The sequence below is a fragment of the Paralichthys olivaceus genome, chromosome 1 (genome assembly GCF_024713975.1).
Source record: "Paralichthys olivaceus isolate ysfri-2021 chromosome 1, ASM2471397v2, whole genome shotgun sequence".
Taxonomy (NCBI): Eukaryota; Metazoa; Chordata; class Actinopteri; order Pleuronectiformes; family Paralichthyidae; genus Paralichthys; species Paralichthys olivaceus.
Window position 1 is genome coordinate 16,993,110 of NC_091093.1, and position 20,301 is coordinate 17,013,410.

Here is a 20,301-nt window from a genome sequence, read left to right on the forward strand (position 1 = left end):
GAACTGGTTTGAAAAAGAAATGCAGCCACTTTATTCAAGTAAAAGTACTGAAAAGTGAGTCGAGCAGTTGTGTGTTGGCTCATCTTAAGGACAGAACATTACGATCATCCCGCCCTGACCCTTATATTCACAGGTTAGAAAAGTCAATGTATCGACCGTTTTTAACGAGGAAATGTTTAAAAACTATAAAACCAGAATATGATGCGAAAAGATCTAAAAAAGTGTCAATGTCACCAAAATGTGTCCTTTAGAAACCAGGAACTTGAATCCCTCCACCTTTTCCGTTGCAATACTGAAACCCAGTGCAACATATCTGAGGAACCAAAACATGAAGGTTTAACATGATAAAGCAGACATGTCATTTTCACATATTGAAATCTATCACTCAGCTTTCAGTGCAATAAAACATCACAGATAAAACAAGTTTAAATAAAAAATCTCCAAACTTTCTTTCAATTTCTCTCAAATAAAACATGTAGACATATTTAAAAACGGATTGTTACTGTCACACAGAATTTGCTACAGAGATACTCCTGCTTTTGCTTGATTGCTGAATTGTCCGTAACAATATATTTAGCCATCTCAAATGATCTTATCATTTTATCCTCTTTTTGTATATGTATGACTCAGTAGCTGCATAGATCCATAAGTAGATCAGGAACACAGCTCTTACTGCATGTGAGTCATTCACACGTGAATCTTGCTTGTTTAACTGCTCTGTTACTTTCAGGCATCATTTTATCTGGAAAATCTGGTTCAGCAGCCTGAGCAACACAGTCACAGAAGGGGTCAGTGAGAAGTTCAGAAGACTGACAAAAAATGCAAGAATACATTTGAAATTTAAAAATTAGTTTGAGTATTGAGAGTTATGTTTCCCAAATCAACAAACTGAAAGAAGGACAGAACCTCTGGTGAGATTTGAAAATGGCTCACACTAATGCAACTTAGCTTCAGGGATTAATTCTCTCATAAAATTCTCTTAAAAATCTATCACATCAAAATTTAAAAAACAAAACAATCAAAGTTATAACAGCTTCCACTGACTTCAAGTAAACTTCCTGCTTAGAACAAAGGCACCGGAAAAAGGGGTTTTCAGATTATCCAACCATTATGTCATCAAGATGAAATGAAGGTGATTTTGTACACAGGACCAGTGGCTACTCTCTAAAATGTCCACACTTACACACAAGAAACATGAACAGCTCTAATGGAAGGATTTGGACGCCACTGTCTCGACTGTCAGGGACGGCGGCTGGGCAGAACATAGAAAAAGACAGACACACAGAGATTTATTAATACAATTCATGAAGACAGGAAACAGCATGCATATGATTTTAATTTTCTGTTTTTATTAGTTGATAAACATCTGAAATCAAAATTCTACTCTTCCAATCAGGAGGACTACAGCAGGGTTCAACGCAGGTCTACATCTTCAACCTCTGGACAGGGAAATCTAAAAGTTCATGCTACTTCAAATTTTTCAGACTGAATACAAATGTATATACAGTCTAGACTTTAGACTTTATTATCCCCTGGGGGATATTTGTTTTCACAGTCGTGTGTGTGTGTTCTTACCTTAAAAACAGAGTGGCTGCTCCTGTGACCCCCCCATATGCAGTAAGGCTGTACTGAACCCAGCCTTCAGCGCTGAGTAGTCAGGCTGCTCAGAGTACTGCAGATCCATCACTGCAGTCAGGAAGCTTTGAAATGCACCTACATCAAATCACACTGAAGATGAGCGGATGGTATCAAATCAAACACTTTTTTATACTGTATCTGAAACACATCTGAACTCACTGGAAACTCTCGTCCTCCCAAAGCAGTGACTTAACAGTGCAGGAACATCATCCATGTACCTAGTGAGAACTTTAATTGAGTTTTTGTATTCTATTTGTTTGGTAATACTGACTTGTAAAAGTATATGGGTTGGGATATATTCTCTCACCTCTCTTTGTGGGTGGCGACCTGCTCTGGTTGACTGAGGTCACTCCATGGCAGTGGACCTGTGTGCCATCGCAGCATGCAGTAACCCAGTGACTGCAGGTCGCTGCGTCGAGACGGCGCTGAAAACAGAAAACACAGAGTGATGACCACAACTGTTTCCCCTCAGGTTTGGCTTCATGAATGTTAAGTTTTCAAAGTGACCGCTTTTAACGTGTCCTTTTTATTTCCCATAATTCATTTCCAATCATTTACTTTGAAATCTGGAACCATGATGTACCACCAGAAATATCACAGAAGAATAAGACAACAACAAACGATGGCAGCCGAAAACAAAGACCCCAAAATCTAATGCCTCTAATAACAGGCTGTCGCCGCCGGCATAATGTCATAAAAATATACTCTGCCACTTACTTTTTAGTTTTCAAACCTATATATAGTTGATTCCTGTGTGTTTTGTGTCTGTTCTGTGCTACAATGTTTGCTGAGTTCATTGTGTTATTTGCCTCTGCTTGAATCTATATATTAAACATTGGTATTTAATTTCAGGCTCATCTTAAACAGAATCCTCCAGCAAGACATTATGCATCTTAATGGGAGCTCCTTAGTTACATGAGGGATAAATTAATTTTTTTAAATTATCATAATAAGTCAAAATTGAATAAAATAAAATAGATTGTACATTAAAATATATCACAATCAGCATAAGACTAGATCAGTTTTATGACATGTGTGTGCCTGACAGCTCTGTGGACAGATGGACGGTGGGAGGACTGCAGCTGAAGGAAGAAAAATAAATCTGGCAGTGTATACAGTACAGTATGTGGTGAAATGATTTCTATTTCCCTGACAACGACGGGAGGGTTTTAGTTTTTGGATGAGGAGTCAGTAACACACCTGCTCCTTTATGTGCGTCCAGGCTGATGAACTCTATATTGCCCTCATGTGGCGTCCTGCTTGCTTCACGGTACTCCACGTGTTGGCCCCCTGGACAGTACCTGAAAGCATGGCAGTATCCCCCGAGGTAAACCTAACCCGACACACCCATCCGCCAATAACCACCCACCCACAGAGAGAGAGAGAGGGGGAGAGAGAGAGAGAGAGAGTGGTCAGTGTATAACACATTTCAACTGTCTGACTGAGAGTACAGTCAGAATACTTCTCACCTGTGATGTCTGTCCTGGTCGGATGTAGATGTTTTCTGCGTTAATATCAGCATGAACGTATTCGTTTGAATGGATGTACTGCAGAACGTCTAACTGCAGGGAGAGAGAAATGTTAGTTTATTACGAAAGCAGCGATAAGTTCTGGATCATGTATTATTATAAATTATTTTTTGACAACCAGTAAAATGTATAGATGACACGAGACTCACTAGTCTACAGGCGAGCTGAAGAACAGCTTTCTCAGCCAGACCATCATCTTCATCAATGACAGACTGCAGAGATTGGCCCATGTTGGGGACAATTAGAAACCTATTAAAAAAGAACATACAAAAACCCAAGTTAATGTAAAATACTTTAATATTGTGTGAAAATATTCACAGATAAACTTAACCAGACCTGTAGGAATCTGCATGAGGACCAAAGCCAACACAGGAAGGAATCCCCAGAAAATCCATCTTGTTTTGTTTGATCCACTTGTCCACTAGAGAGAGACAGACAACAGGACAACAGAAGGGTTATCATGTGTCATACATATGAAAAGTTACACACATTCCAAATCAGAACTGCATTTGATTTGATTTGTCTCCCAGACTGACAGGATTGTTTGTCCACTACTCTCTAAACAGATGAAATTAATGGCAGACGCTTGTGACAGAACTCTTCTAACTATGTACAGGTACTTCTACTTCAGACTGTAGCGGTGAGTGGTTCTGTTTCTGACTTACCTATTAAGACTTTGTGTGTTTTACTTTAATAAACACTGATGTTACTACTTTTAGTTTGAACAAAGTTTACTTGTATTTATCATCAGAAGAGTTAGAGTCACGCGGCTGTATGACTGCAGCCCACCCTCCATGTGTGACAGACATTCATCAATGATTTCTGGAACCACATTTTTTTTTTTGCTTTACTAAACATAAATGAAACACTACACCCTCACCAGATGCAGGTTTAGCAGCTCTCTGCAGAAAGTTCTGCTCATTGAAGATTTTTCCATCTTTAGGTCCCTAAATGAAAAACACTTTATTGATCCTAGTCAGTAAAATTGAACTGAAGAAAACTGAAAAGCATTGAGAGAGCAAATCAAAATATGATCTTTGATGACTACATAATGATTTTACCTTCACTGTGATAATAACATCATTATTTGAATGAAGAAACTCCAAACACTTACCAGTTTGAGAATGTAAATCGACTCCTTGGATCGTGAAGCTGTTTGAGAAACTGAAGAGGATGAAAAAATATAAATCTATCATCTCGTTTTTAGTTTTTCAAACTTTTAATAAATGTGATCAGATTATCATCATTAATTATTTCGGCCATCAATCTGTCTTGTTTTAACGTATACTTGCTTCAAGGAATTGTGAAGTCAGAACATCATTGTTAAGTTTGCATATTAGTGATGATAATCAGACCGATACCTGCACCGCTCTTATATTCTCTTGTCTCACCTTCGTAGATGATTTCCGTCGAGGTTTGATTGAGCAGTTTCATCAGTTTCCACTTCTTGCCCGTTGTGTCTGTCACTTCCTCGCCTTCCTCTAGGGGCTTCACAGCGGGCGCATGCTTTGCCTTCTTAGCTCTGCTTTTTCCTGTTCCTGTTCATTCATATAAACATTGCAAGAAAGTTATTTTAGAGAAAAAAGGTAAAATTACACAGGTAAAAACTGATGTACAGTGTCTCCTGTGGTTTAAACTGACATCCTGATTTTAAAATGACAATTATAAAATAACAATTATTTGTATCCATGGAAATAAGGTTTCAATTTAGTATCAGTAGGTGCATGTGAGTCTGTAAGATTCAGACTTAAGTGTAAAGATGTTAACAGAAGCATGTTAACTTAAGTATCCTGTGATGAGAGGCTGAGTGGTTAAATGAACCAGTTTGTGAATGAATATGTGCGTAACATCTCATGTTGTGTGGTGTCGCTCACCTTTTAAAGGAGACCTGGAGACTGGTGAGGAGACTGGAGAATTTAAAGGGGAGCCGCTGACTGTTGATCCCTCTGCTTCCTCACGTGTTTTATCCTGCTTCAAAGCAGGACTGGAGAGTTTTGCCTTTCCCCTGACTACACATGGATGCAGCCAATACAGATACGGATTAAAGAACAGTGCATGACACCAGAGAAGACAGAGCACGTAGTATTAGTTTAAGTATTGTATGAATGAATAGATTAATAGATGATGTTTGTTTTGTGGTTCAGCTCACCCAGCCGAGGACTTCTAACAGCAGGAGAAGGTGAAGTCTTTAAAGTTGGTTCTACCTCAGTGTTGACTTTGAAAGTGACTTTATGCTGCTTTGGTGAGGATGTGTGCAATCTAACGACATTATCTGTTGATACAAAACACATATTTTATTCATCAGTATGTATTATTTTAGGTCAGAAAGTGTTTAAATATAGATGCCATGCTGGGAACCTTACTCTGCTAACATATAAATAACACACAGGCACTTCAATAATCTCCTCACACTACTGAATGCACTTTCTCCTCTTGCATCAGGAAACTAAAACAAAAATAACTTTAGGGTAAAATTGCTTTCAGATTTTAATCACCTTCATTCTTGCCATCTCTGACAGGATTAGGGGAGGGCACCACAGGTGGAGTGGCATCTTTAAAACTGTCCAGTTGCAGCAAGTTACGATTCTTTCGCAGTGCAGGACGAGTTGATACTGGGGCTGTTGAGAAACTTGCTTGGGCTGTTGAAAAAATGTACTTATTAATCAAACGGTCTAGCATCTAGAAATATGACAAATTAATTAATTATAAAATATAGCCAAGATGTGTACCCTTGCCTTCTGTGGGCTCACAGCTTGTGCTTAAAGAAGCAGCTGAGCGCACAGCTCCAGGTTCATCAGCGGGACAGGGAAGCTTCTCTCCACAGGATGGACAAAACTTGAAATCAGACTGCAGCTTCGTCCCACACTGGGGGCAGAAACAGAAAGGCATCCTGCAACAGTAAACACATGCTTTATTAAATATCTATCCTAGACACTATAATGTCTCTAGGAGTAATGCTCCTGTTAACAATACCTGTAGATGAACCCATAAACTACAACAAACCTATTATTGCGATTTATATTGTGCTTTCCTTTCATCGACCACTCAAAGCACTTTACACACAGTACAAATCATGTCCACCCATTCATGCACACTTCTACAGAGTACTTTTATACACAGAGCTTTTTCTATCACAAATCATTCACACAGTGTTGGCCCAGCCGTCAGGGGCAATTTGGGGTTCGGTATCTTGCCCCAGATCTTCTGGTGAGTGAACAACCCTCTCCACATCTTGTCTGTTGTGAAACTATGTAACTGTCACAACTTAAATAACCTAAACACGATCACTTTTTCACAATTGAATTTGCTATTATCACATTGTATCACATTACAAAACATGCTGCATTACAAGCCCTGCTTCAAAGATATCTACTTTGGTAAACATATGTATGTATATTCAGCAAAATGTACATGGACTATTATAAGTACTCATTGCAGAAAAATGACCCCTCTGTTATAATGTATGTATATTAGGATATTGTAGTGTTAGATTTTTAATTGGATGTATCACTGTTTAGTTTATAATTAAAAATAGTGGAAATGGTCATCGCAATAACCCAGAGCCCAATGTGACACCCACACAATGCTTCTTAACATGATGAGAAACACAGCAAATTGTCACATTTGTGAAACTGGACAAATCAAATGCTTCTCTATATGAACACAAATGACAGGAAACATTTTACAATGTGACACAGATCCATGATGTGTTTGTCTTTGTCCTAGAGACTCAGCAGAGCCTCCACGTGACAAATTATGGTCACAACCCGAGTAGCACAAAATAGAGAAACTGTAGATTTATCTGTGATCACTGTTGTTCTCTCAGTTTGAAAAGAGACGTCAGTTCAAACATGGAGACACGGTGAGCCCTCTGACGTGTTCCCGCCACTGTTAGCACTGAGGCGAGAACACGTCAGATGAAACGAAGGATACAAAGGTTATGGTCGCACAATTAAGTTCTTCCATATGTGTCACTTTCCGTAAATAAATCAAAATACTGACATTTACAAAGTCTATCTGTGGCAAAGACCGAGCAGCTGAACTAGGAACTGAACCTCGTAAAGATAAAATACAGCTGCTCAGTTTTAGACCCGACCATCGTCTTGTTCATGACATTTTCAGGATCTAACAAAAAACAACCTCGGTGATTAAAATACGTGAATAATAGTGAGTCAAAGTTTTGAAGAGAGGTGAAGATTCCGCACCTTCGTCAGAAATAGTCAAAAACAGTCCAACTTCCGGATGCTTCTTCTTCTTCACCGGATATCCGCTCTCTTCTTCTCGTCTTCGCAGCGGCAGGGGAGATGTGCTGCCCCCTGCAGGACTGGAGAGCGGCTGCTGCACGCGATGACTGCTTCCCAAGAGTCTCCATCGCCCTCTGGTGGCTGGCCGCTGCACACTTCGTCCACCCCGCCTCCTCCATGTTAGTGGATGGGACATGGACCACGCAAAACAAAACAGATCAAAGTACACATCAAGTTTTTGTTTGATGTGTAAGTTTGGTTTTTCACTGATTATTTGATGTGAAACATCATGATTGACAGCTGAGACTGACTTAGGATTGGTCAATGCAAGATGCTCGTGTTTGTATCCGGGATATTTTGCCTTCATCTCTGGAAAGTGGGAGGAAGTGCAGACACATCGTCCATCTTTATTTACAGTTTAGGTTGTTTTTTATGATTTTTTCTGTGATGTGATGAGGACGCAGTCTAAATTCAAAATGGATTTAACGTGTTTTGTCAACAGTGACAACATCGATCAGGTTGTACATTTATTTACTGCCTACTGCGCCATGAGCCTTTCATCTGGTGTTACAGTACACAAGTAACATAAGTTCAATCAAATCAAATAAATTGACCATCTTAAGTGAGGACATAATCGGGACAACCTGAAGAAATGTAAGTCATTGCTTTATATTTTCAATACATTTGTAAAAACGTGTAAATAAGTTATCTTTGTTATTATGAGCCCATGTGCATAAGTCAGTAATGGTTTTCAAATTTAGTTTGCAGTATCAGAAATGACTGAAAAACATTAAAAACAGCTTAAACTGCACATAAGCTCATATAAAGCCCATAGTCAACATTGTCAGAACCTGTTATGGACAATGAGATTCTACTTCAGTGATTACATAAATAAAAATGTTTATTTTTGGACACAATTTACATATTTTGCAAATGCAATTGTTACAATCGACAACATGAAATATTTCAGTTGAGACTATTAGCTAATCAAATTTCATGTAAGTGAACGATTTAATTTGTATTGAAATTGTGAAACATCAAATTCACAATTTTATACAGAAATAAAGAATGAATTATGATTTTTGTGCGAAGTTACTAAATACAGTTCAGAAAAATAACCCCAGTGTAAATACTCTCCATTCTTGTAAAATATAAAACATAGTGGTATTATAAACTGATCTGCAGCCTTGGCATTTCAAATGCATTGCATAAGAAAAACTTAAGTGCAGGCCCAATTTTATTGCCTTATTTATAAATCTTGTCAATGCAAAATCTATCAAGATCACCAGATTGACCAGGCTAGTGTGCTGTGTATTACTCTAGTTAACATGGTCACATTAAGACCTGAAACACACGATAAAAGGTTTCTATCAGACATTTGAAGCCCATTGGATTATTTCTTACAATGTATTTAATGATAAGTTGACCAAAAAAAAGTAAATACACCCCTTAAATATGTGGCATTTGTTGTGTGAGATACATGTAGCACCCAGCCCATTTTCCCTGAAGATAATATTTTACTTTATAAAAGTGTATTATATTATTCTTCACACCAGTAGAGGAAGCAAAATACATAAAAACAAACAGTCTGTGATTTAAAGCTGTTGCATTGTAACAAGTGAATAATGATACAAATGTATAAATGCAGAGGATCCAGGTTTGACAGCTTCACCAAAGCTGGTTTTACTTTTCTGGAAGCTGCCGAGCAAAATCGTTTGTGTAATGTAAATCTCAAGTTTTGTCATTAGTGACGATAATTAACTATATATGTATTCAAAATGGAGCCAGTGGGAAAGAAGTCGCTGAGCTAAAGTGAGTGAACTGAAAGTGATATTTTAGTTTAAATTTTAAAATCCAATTCAAGAAACTCTATTTCCTCAAACTGTTTAAATAAACACAAAAGCAACAGGGAGATTTTGCATTTACTTTTTTTCTTAAAAATGTATATCATGAAAATTTTAACTTCTATTCTTGTTTTTATTTGTTGTGTTTGTGCTTTTTTAAAGCAGGATAAATTAGCTCAAATACCCAGACTCCTGGTTCAGTGCTCAGTTTTCTCTATTACTTTTGTAATTATTGGCCAAACCAGTTGTGTACATAATCAAGTTTTCATGACTAACTAACTAACTGTGTTACATAATTCATGTTCTGCAGACAAACAAGCACAAGAACTGAGTCAGAAAAGAAAATACAGAGTTTGTAGAGAGTCTAAGTAGCTTGTGCTGGATGGTCAATGTGAGCTATACTTTTTTTGTTACCTAAAAATACAATGTCCCTCCAGCAACAATCAGTGACTGAAGGTATCACAGTCAATATTTATCTGGCTGACAAATAATGGAGACTTCTTCCTTGAGTTAAAACCAGTGAATCCACGCTAACCTCACAGAAAGTGTATCTATAGCACATCTGGCAGGGCAGCGCTCTTTGCTGCAACAGGGAGCACAAAGTTTATACCTGAAAATGTGATCAGTGAATTCCAGTAATGAAAGGATGGAAATTTAAGCAAGGCAATAAATATCCAATACTCACAATCAAAATGAATTAATAATATGAATCCTTGTGAAAATGTCCATATTTAAAAAGGCACTGAGATCTGTACTGAAAAATAACATAACGTGTCAATAAAAGTATGCACAGTTTATGGAGCAATGGGCACAAATGACTGTTAAGTTTGACCTAACACAGAAATAATCCTCTCACTTTGTGAAACATTGAACGTGGTTGTCTTTCTATTTTTTTCGCCAGTATCATGGACACACACATATGTAACTCAAATGACTCCACATAATTCTAACATGCACATTTGCTCTGCTCCGAGCTCTCGGAGATGTCTGAGTCGATGGGTCCGTTAGCTCGGACGGTCCCGTCGGGGATCCAAGACTTGTCGACACATCGTTCCATCCTCTTCATGATGAGATCGAGCAGGACGTCCACGGCCTGGTTCACATTCTCCCCTTCAGCAGCACTCGTCTCAAAGTATGGGATTCTGGACAGAAAAAAACGGCTAAGTCAAACACTGATGCTACCAAATACAATAAAACACATATCTTTGGACTATAGACTATAAAAAGGTTAAAGGTAGAGCAATCCCATGATTTTATACTTTTAACAACACCCACAATAAAACCAAAACAAACACAACGTAATGTAATACTACCTCAATATAGTTATTTATCTTTAGGTAAACCGTAAATTAACTCTGTAGGTTCGTTCCCTTTCACCTAAATCTTACACACTGGAGCTTTAACGTAGGGGGGCCACACTGTGGTTTATTCTAAGGACATTTAAAATGTGTTATAAAGTTCACATACTAAACAATGTCTATGTTTTTACTTCAGGTGTGTCTAATGGGGCCAGAGCAGGATATTTTACACACGCTCAAATATTTGCTTTTCGAGGAGGAACAGTTCAGGCAGACATTCTCCTGCAGACTCTGGCAAACAGTGCAGCCACTGCCTTCTTGACAAATGTTTGAGGGAGAGGTTCATGTACAGATGGATCAAAACAGAGACATACCCGTACTTCTCTGCCAGCTCTCGTGCCTCGTCTTCTCTCACTGCTCTCTGATCCGTCAGGTCACATTTGTTGCCGCACAGAACAATGTCTGGATTTTCGCAGTACGCGTGAATCTGTAACTGACCTGAAAGACACATTCAGCAGTTTATTAAATATATAGTCAGGAGAGGGGCCGAGTTATGATGCCATCATAATTTTTATGGCACTGCAGAGTCTGTGATGTTATCTAGGATGGAAAATAAAGCGGTGAACTGGAAATTAAGCAAATAATGCGTTGGAAAAAGGCATTAAGAGGCGCATTCCCTCTTCTTACAGTAAACACAACTCGGAAAAAGTTTGCCAGACATCTGTAACGAGGAATTAACCAAGATAAAAGTCCTGTGGAAGTGGATTAAATAAAACAGGATGTGACTCGCTGCAATGTCATCATCCTACGCCAACGTGATAGACACTAATGTATCACATTCAATGCAAATAAGATATCTGAGCAGAGAAAATGCAGCAGATTTGGGCAGAATAACATTTGCACAGAGACAACTTTAACTGGAAGAGACACATTTATCACACATCTGACAACAATGTATTATCGATGATACATGAGCCAGACTCAAAGCTTTTGTGCCAGAAATCTAATAGAATGAAATGTCATGAACACTCGTATTTCTCTTAAAATAAAAGATGTGTGTAGTCATTATCTCCAGAATCATCAGCTCTAGTGGCAACAGATGAACATACTCATCCAGTTTCTGACGTTGAGGAAACTTTGCTCATTTGTGAGGTCAAACAGGAGGAGGAAACCCATCGCATCTCTGAAGAACGCAGTCGTCAAACTCCGAAACCTAAAAGCATTCAGAAAAGACTTCATGAGAAATAGAATTAGTTACGATAAAGACATCAGTAGGTTATTAAGTGCTTCATGTACCTCTCCTGTCCTGCAGTGTCCCACAGCTGCATGTGGATCTTCTGCCCTCGACCTGAGGATCCATCTGGAGCTGAGGATTTGTAGACCTGAGAGAAAAAAAGAAAAAAGTAACGTCAAAACGAACAGGACCCTCTCTGCTCTACATTTAGCTGCTAGTCAATAAAGAAAAACAAGAACATCATGATCATGTTGTGGGGACACGATTGAGAGTACTTGCCTCCACTAGAAAAAACAAGTAATGATCTAGGAGCGCTGAATGTTGTTTAGATTAGAGTTTGGTTTAGCTTTTGATATTTGTGTAGCAAGATATTATATTAGCAGATATTATGTAGCAAGAAGGCTACAGCTCAGAGGAGAGCAACCAAAGGCCAGGCCTCAAAACAGTAGCTCCTGTTACTATGTTGGTAATATTGACACTACAGACCGGAGTTTACTCAGCTACAGGTGAGAGACTTCAGCTCACCGAAGACGCGCAGCAAAGAGCAGAGGTGGAACGGAACCTTCAGCGACTGCAGGAGGGCTCAAATCTCTGTTAATATGTGTTTTATAATATCCAAGTATGAGCCATGAACCGTGATGTCACACATTGTCATAGTGTGTGAAGACACCGTGCCTATTTCTACACCAGTAATCTCTGTCAATCAAATATCAATACCTGCATACATGTTGCAGTGCAGAATACAACATGTATATAGGTATCTTGTTTATTCCTGAATAAGTACATCGAACGTAAAACTTAAATTTCAGTGTATTAAAAGATTTAACGAAACCAGATTGTTATAAAAAACATTTGTAATCCTAAAATGATCAGCAACAGTTCAGGGAGTGACTTTAATAAAAAGTCCAGCCCAGTTATTTCACATTTAATTCCTTATAATATTCTCCACATATTTTCTATTATCTATTCATCAGTGCAGCAAACACTTTCCTCAGCCAGCAACCAGAGGAGAAGCACAGCTCTGGGATGTTTGAGGACACATTTTAATTCTTTATTGTGCTTTCACCATGTAAAATATTTGCAGCGTTTAAAAAAAAAAGCTGCTTTGAAAGTGTCTCATAGTTAATGCAACTTTGGATGATATTCTCGTGGAGTATTAACCTGCTGGGACTTTCAATGAGAAGCTGATAAGAATCACGTGAAATGAAGAGATAATAATTATAGGGATTTATAATTCAGCAAGTGAACAGAACTGACGTGATGAAACAATTAGTCACGCACATTCCTGCAGCAGGAGGTCAGCAGCATTAGAGACTGAATATTGAGTAAATATGAGCACTGCTCAGCTGTTTGCCAATGGTATGAAGTGTTTATTCTTAAGGAGGGTTCCGCTCACCAACATCAGTCAGTGCTCAGATTTCTGTTGCAACCTTCATCAGTAGTCTTTTGTTACACCGGTCTTACTTAATGATGTAGGAATGCGTTAAAGCTCTTAATTAGGCAGCAACAAGAGCTTGAAGAAACACTTAGAAACAAGTAAATGAGTTGAATGTAAAATCCACGTGTGCTTTTACTGAGCTAACAGCTCCACTCTATCCTTTATTTTACTATTTCATTCAAAAGCGATTGAACCTACCACTCTTTTTTCTCTGAAGTCTATCCCGACTGTGGTGATGAACTTGGAGTTAAACTTGCCATCTGTGTATTGGTAGAGGAAGCTCGTTTTTCCCACGCCGGAATCACCGAGGGCTAGGAATTTGATGAGGTAATCATAGTCCCCATCAGACATAGTGAGTCCTTAATATCTGAAACTCACAAACAAAACAAATCAACAATCACACTAGGTGGCACAGAAAGACATCTGACAATGACACGTTTTTTTATTCCCCAGATGACACAACAGTTGGACCTAAACCATAACAATCTACATCAAATCCAAGAAATTAAACATCAGCCAACTTTATACATTCATGTAATTATTGATATTTCATTAATAAAGTGACAAACGATCATTTAAGGTCAATAAATCCCATGAAGAAAACAAAAACTTTCTGTGTAGCCAAAGCCAGATATTGTTCATTACTCCGTGCCACAGGATTCAATTATTGTAAAAACGTTGTCAGTTTATATGTAAAATGAAAAAAATACTAAAAGCTATAAGAAATTATCTAAATCAAAGCCAGTTTGTACAGCACAGAGTCATGAGAGGGGGCAACACAATAGAAACCCATGAGAGAGAGAGAACTAGGTTAGTATATTTGTCACCAAACACAAAATCAAACCACTTTTTCTAATTATATGTTGAATAAATAATAACCATAATAGTGGCTATGATCTTTAAACATGTTCCTTCTTGATTCTAGTTCAGGTCAACAGCCAACCAGTCAAGTTGCAGTTTTACATCCACGTCTGTTTAGATTGTAGCGGAGCAATGGAAGGAATTTCAGATCAACACAAACAACCATAGATTAGAAGTGGAAAAATGGAAAAATGGTCATAATCTGTGGCGAGACACAATGTCCACAAACGTGCTTGAGCAGAACATTACGATGTCACAGTGAAGTTGACATTTGAACCATTGGATTTAAAAGACATTACTTCATTTTATCCTGTTAAACATTTGTGTTAAACTGTGATATTAATAACCGTTATGGCTAAAAAAGTGTTTTTGATGTCACACTGACCTCGACCTCTGACGACAAAGTTCTCATCAGGTCATGCTCGGGTCTGACTGAATGTTGGTGCCAGCGTTAATGACCTTCCCCCCACATTCCTCAGAATATCACGTTCATAAGAATGACTCAGTCAGTACTGGCATAACGAATATAGTTTGTCACACCTTTTACTCTAGTATTATGTAAAACCTCCCCAGTTTCCACCACATGCTGTTGTGGGCCAACATGTGTAACGCAAGAGCTGCTTCATGTTGCTGACTAGGTGACAGGAAACATTTTAAATTCCTGTCACAGACACACAACAAAACAGACAACATTTGAGTTTTGTCTCCTTATTACAACTACATCAAGAAATGAGTGGAATGCAGTTTTACACATTTTAGATTAAATGTTGAATTTATTTTAGTTAAGGAACACAGTATGAAATATTTTCTTACATTTTCTCATTGAGTATGAGCAGCATCCTTTGACATCTACCGGATGCAACATTGTTACTAACGGTCGACTAACGGTCTAGTCAAAACAATCAGGAGAGAGAGCGTGGATGCATCATGTGACCACTGCATAGAAAAGTATTCAGACAAGTCTTAAATTCCTTCCGTTTAAAACCCACTGGACCTTTCATCTGGAGACATAAGCTGCTTAAGGTCTCGTGCTAAATCAAGATCCATGATAAATGTGGTCAGATGGAAACAGCATCTCCAAGCACAGAGCTCAGCCCAAAGAACCCTGGAACCTGAGAGACTTTTATTTAACTCCTTTAAAAGCCATAGGTTTTTTTTCATCCGGGCTGCTCGACTTTGGACTTTGGACGATGAGCTCAGCCGCTAAGAGACAAACTCTGGAAACTTCTTCTTTAATGAGATGATTATTTGTGTCTGACATTCATTTTATTTTTAACAAAATCCTCTCAGGTTCCTGCTTTGACTTGAAAAACTTTCATTTCTAATCTCATTACCTGATTACTGATCTTATGATTTACTGTTGGGAGCCAGTTCTTAACTCTGCTTTATGGATATATAATAATTACCTTCGCCAAAGAGGTTATGTTTTCACCTCTGTCTGTTGGTTTGTTTGTTTGTTTGAAAGCAAGATTGCATAAAAGCAACTGAACAGATTTCCAGGAAACTTGGGGGTAGGATGTGGTTTGGGTCAGAGAAGAATCTGTTCAATTTCAGGTCCAACCTCCAGACATTTTCACCATTTTTCCAAGGTATAATTCATGGATGTCAATGAAATATGATTTGTATGAGTGTGTGAAATGTGTTGTAGCTTGATTGAATTTAAGGGGACTGCTGGGCCTCCAGTTTACATTTTCATTACTCACTGTGAGCAAAGCAACCACAACTCCTCGGCTGGTCACATGCTTCCCTTAAATAACCTCCCTCACCATAAACTGTCACTGTACAGTGTAACATTGCGTAGCAGCTTTGTGTCGGTCAGTGAAAACCACATTCCTCAGATCTCTACGTCTTTAAATTGACATGTGAGCAAGAACGCTAACTAGCTTAAAACCTCTGTCTCATTTGATCTTTCGTTGCACTACTTTCTTCTTGTCTTTCATTCAAAGGCACTGTGAGCAAGTACACTAAAGCAGTAAATCAGAATCAGAATCAGAAGTACTTTATTAATCCCCGTAGGGAAATTCAAAACTAAAGCTGTCTGATACGTTACCACCGCCCTGCAGTAAATATTGCGTTTGTGACTGTTCTAATGTTCAATTTTGTTGAAACTGTCTCAGAGAAATGTTCATTTATGATCATTATAGATGATGCAGTTTGTGGTTTGAGTCCATTACACAAAAAATGTTTCTATTTATATCACCAAGGAACAACCTCCAACCTGATCATAAAGTTAATCAGTGTCCGTCTAAAGCTGTTTCAATAACACCTGAACATTCTAAACTCCATCCATATCTGACAGCTGAGGCTCAAATTAATCTGCACATATAAATAACGTTTCTACCCATGTTACTCTGATCCGTATTCAAAACCCTCATACAAGCTTAAGTAACTACAAGTTGTGTGGTTCAGTAAAAACAGGTCCTGGAAATGACGCAGGAAAGCTAAACCACACACATGCAGATTGTGTCAGCAAACTTCTGCAGACTTTAACCATGCTAATCAGACGACTGTTAGAAAACAAGAAATGGTATAATCCCACATTAGCCAAAGTTATCCTGAAAAGAAAGTAAACGATCCTTCATAATCAATATGTCCAATACACGTTTGAATTTGCGAAGCCATTTACTCACATCAAACTTCTCGGCCCTATCACAGCTGTGAAAGGGAAGCAAGCTCTGACGGAGAGTGTGATCTTGTGTGAGGAAAGAAAACACTGAGTGTAGCAAACAGTCAGAAAGAACAAGAAGTCGTGTCCTCGTTACTTAACACAAACCTCTCTGAAACAACAACATCCTCTCCTGCCTCATGAACTTCAACACAACAGAGCTGGTGAGAAAAAGGTGGGAAAGAGACACTAAGACGTTCAGAAAGCTCTTCTCTGAGAAACTTGACTGTTCTGCCGATTGCCATCTTGACAAATCAACTTCATGATCATGTTTCATACCTTAGGAATCATGAAGGATAAGTGAACTTGGGGGTAAGAAGTGTGAGTGAACAGTGTCATGTTTCACTCACTATAATGCAGAACTTCATGAGGAAAAGGCCTCACAAGCATCTAAACTAAATGTAATGGTGTTGTTACTGACACCTAAAATGTTTCTATCCAGGAAGGAAGCAACATCTATAGTCTGGTGAGATAATATCAGCTTTAAAAAGCAAAAAAGGTATCTTGTTTTATTGATGGTAACTTTTAAACCAGTATTCTTGTATTTATATTCAATAAAAGTATGTCACTTAGTACAACTGAGAATATAAAACGTCACATCAACAAATAAGAATGCAATATTTTTTTCTCCTCAAAGCCGATTAGCTGATGCAACATGAAAACATGTCACCACATAATGTCGGTTGTATATTTTATAAAATTATCAGACAGCGCTCAATGTGACAGAATGATACTGACACAGAAACCATCGGTGAATTTTACTACAACAATGTGAGTCTTAAAAAATGACTACAAACTAAAACAATGTGCAGATAGAGGGAGAGGCAGGGATCAACAGGTTCCCATGATGCAGTTTGGCCTCTAGTGTGTTAATGCCCTGAGTGCAAAGACTGAATAACACTGTGGCATTTAAAAAAAACAATTGACATCGACATTAACATCATCCTGTGTTGCAGCTCGATTGCACAATTAATGTGTGAATTAAAATCCATGTCTGCATCAACCAACAAGGGTGAAAGAAGACTGAGTGATTTCCTAAATACCCACATGAGTTCTGTAAACTACATCTGCAGAGGGTCTTCTCTGGGGGAAGCAGGACTCCACCATGTTGGACTGTCTGAATCAGTAGCAGCAGAAATGGTCCCATGTATGTTATCATTTATATTTTCCCTGTCTTGATGTGTTACTTATTGAAAATGTCCTCCATCTTGACCAGAATGCTTGTGACAAATGTTGAATTGGTACAAAAGTAAAGAACATTATTATGAACTACTGGAAATCTCCTGCCTCTCCATCTTTCTCTGCCTGGCTACAAGGTGCAGTGTTTTTCCTGAGATTAAATTAATTAAAGATTAAATAAGCACTTTGAGAAATACTTCATGTCTCTTTTATCCCAAGTGCTATCAATATGCTAAACAGCAATTAAATGTTAGCTTGTTTTTTCTTTAAAACTCTGGGTTGTTTATGCCGTTGCTGAAATGTGTTTTTATTGTGGATGCTGTTCTGTCTTTGCAAACTCTTGCTGCACTACAAATTTCCCCTTGTGGGACAATAAAGATAAAAATAAGAAAGATAGGATAAAGGCAATACTGTAGTGTTGTAGGTAAAGTAAATCTGAATAGTGTGAATTATGGCTACCTGATGGATGGGTTCATTTATTTGTTTGTGGTTTCTTTTTTTGACATGCCTTGTTTGTTAAATATGTTTAAATCTAAATACAGAACCAGGTCACCTGTATTCAATGTGTCTCCATCGATAAAATATAGAAAAAAGAAAAACATCTCATCTCAACCCTTTCCTGTTTCAATAGAGTTTTTAAAAAGCAGAAGTGGAGAAGCTCTGAGCTGTACCTCGCTACCTGTTGGGCAAACTCCTGCAGTGGGAGTGAACCTGGTAGCTGTGATTACCAGGCGTGTATATCCACCACCACCCAGCAAACAGCCGAACGAGCAGCAAACAAAAAGCAGCTTTAATCATTTGTCAGGGAGGAGCGGAGGACCCACCCTGGGCTGCGGTCCAACACAGAGGCTGGCAGCTCCCAGGGAAAATCCGGATATGCACATACCATCAACTTCAGCTTATTTTCTCCAGAGGAGAAGGGTGCAGCACTAAGGTGATGACGATTACATGTGCTGACATTTGAAATGTGAACACCAAGCAGCTTTAAAAGCTAAATATCTGCCCGTGGAAATACCTGCCGAGGGTTTATCTGCAAACAAACACTAAAATCCATTAAGTGAAACAAACAGAAAATCTAATGACCCTCAGCTGGTCCTCATGTGGTTGCCAGTGCAGGTCAGGTGACCTCTCAAACAGGAAATAATCACCTTTTTTAAAGTTAATGTGGATCCTGAACTTATTGGAACATCCCCTGGTCCTCTGCCACACGTCCATGTGTCCAGATCAGTGTTAAATATAAAGATCTGCTTGAGGAGACGCGTTTTCCTGGTGTGACGGGCTGTGATCAGTGTTATTGAGCAAGTGTGGAGAAGTGGAGCAGAGGATGATAAGCAGGTGGAGAAATGTTCCCACAGCTCTGTCTGATAAACCGAGGGTCAGGCGACATGACAGCGGGGGTGGTTGCAGCCAACAGAGCCCGATAAGAGTGTGTTGAAGTTACAGGAGAAGTTTCCAGAGTGAGGCTAACACTGACAGATGCTACAACCTGCTCCCTGTGTGTGTTCGTCATGTTATTTCCTGAAAACAGTGTGAACACTCACCGGCCCCGGGGCGTCGCTGCTGCCGCTGCCTCTGCTGCTGCTCTCGGTCCTGAGGAACTTTTCTTCAGCTCTTCAGCGGTGAGAACTGAGAGCGGCGCAGTAAATGGAGGGTTTCTTCACTTTGAGAGTCGCCTGTGATCCATGAGTCGAGCTGCGGCTTCATTAACACTGAGCACCAGCTCCTCTCTCTCTCTCTCTCTCTCTCTCTCTCTCTCTCTCCGACACTCAGCTCCTCCCCACGCACCGATCACTCACAGCCGGATGAGTGAAGGGGAAACGGGCGGTGCAACACAGAGCTGCTGCTCCTCCACTGTAATGATACACACACTCTGCGTTACTGATTACTTCAACTTCACAGATTACTTTAACTTTAATGATTACTTTTACATCACAGATTACTTTAACTTTAATGATTACTTTAACGTTACTGATTACTTTAACTTCACAGATTACTTTAACATTACTGATTACTTTAACTTTACAGATTACTTTAACGTTACTGATTACTTTAACTTTACTGAATACTTTTACATCAAAGACTCTACGTTACTGATTACTTTAACGTTACTGATTACTTTAACTTTACAGATTACTTTAACTTTACGGATTACTTTAACTTCACAGATTACTTTAACTTTACTGATTACTTTAACTTTACTGATTACTTTAACTTTACTCTATACTTTTACATTACTGATTACTTTTACATTACTGATTACTTTTACATCACAGATTACTTTAACTTTACTGATTACTTTAACTTTACTGATTACTTTAACTTTAATGATTACTTTTATATCACAGATTACTTTTTCATCACAGATTACTTT

The 20,301-nt window shown here is 38.6% G+C and overlaps 2 protein-coding genes across 7 annotated transcripts; both read right to left on the minus strand.

Annotated features, from left to right (window-relative positions):
* Positions 1-4: 4 nt before the first annotated feature.
* On the minus strand, positions 5-7,502 carry vrk3 (VRK serine/threonine kinase 3). 3 transcript variants are annotated; one of them, XM_020098846.2, is made up of 16 exons: positions 7,373-7,502; positions 5,903-6,057; positions 5,663-5,806; positions 5,317-5,439; positions 5,042-5,176; positions 4,559-4,705; positions 4,282-4,331; positions 4,048-4,114; positions 3,504-3,588; positions 3,317-3,416; positions 3,108-3,200; positions 2,839-2,971; positions 1,946-2,063; positions 1,798-1,856; positions 1,576-1,713; positions 5-1,252 (listed from the first exon to the last, which is right to left on the minus strand). In XM_020098846.2, exons 2-15 carry the CDS (start codon positions 6,054-6,056, stop codon positions 1,577-1,579), a joined length of 1,545 nt encoding a protein of 514 aa, XP_019954405.2. In that variant the 5' UTR covers position 6,057; positions 7,373-7,502; the 3' UTR covers positions 5-1,252; position 1,576. The 3 variants fall into 3 exon arrangements, with proteins under 3 accessions (XP_019954405.2, XP_019954404.2, XP_069379692.1); XM_020098845.2 differs by having other exon boundaries at positions 5,897-6,057; XM_069523591.1 differs by having other exon boundaries at positions 5,897-6,057; positions 7,170-7,400.
* Positions 7,503-8,294: 792 nt separating this feature from the next.
* On the minus strand, positions 8,295-19,751 carry rab27a (RAB27A, member RAS oncogene family). Of its 4 annotated transcripts, none has more exons than XM_069523623.1 (6): positions 19,472-19,751; positions 13,424-13,592; positions 11,850-11,935; positions 11,663-11,766; positions 10,934-11,051; positions 8,295-10,397 (listed from the first exon to the last, which is right to left on the minus strand). In XM_069523623.1, exons 2-6 carry the CDS (start codon positions 13,574-13,576, stop codon positions 10,202-10,204), a joined length of 657 nt encoding a protein of 218 aa, XP_069379724.1. In that variant the 5' UTR covers positions 13,577-13,592; positions 19,472-19,751; the 3' UTR covers positions 8,295-10,201. The 4 variants fall into 4 exon arrangements, with proteins under 4 accessions (XP_069379724.1, XP_019954528.2, XP_069379723.1 ...); XM_020098969.2 differs by having other exon boundaries at positions 10,928-11,051; positions 19,472-19,738; XM_069523622.1 differs by lacking the exon at positions 19,472-19,751 and adding an exon at positions 16,717-16,871 and having other exon boundaries at positions 10,928-11,051.
* Between the last annotated feature and the right edge of the window lie 550 nt (positions 19,752-20,301).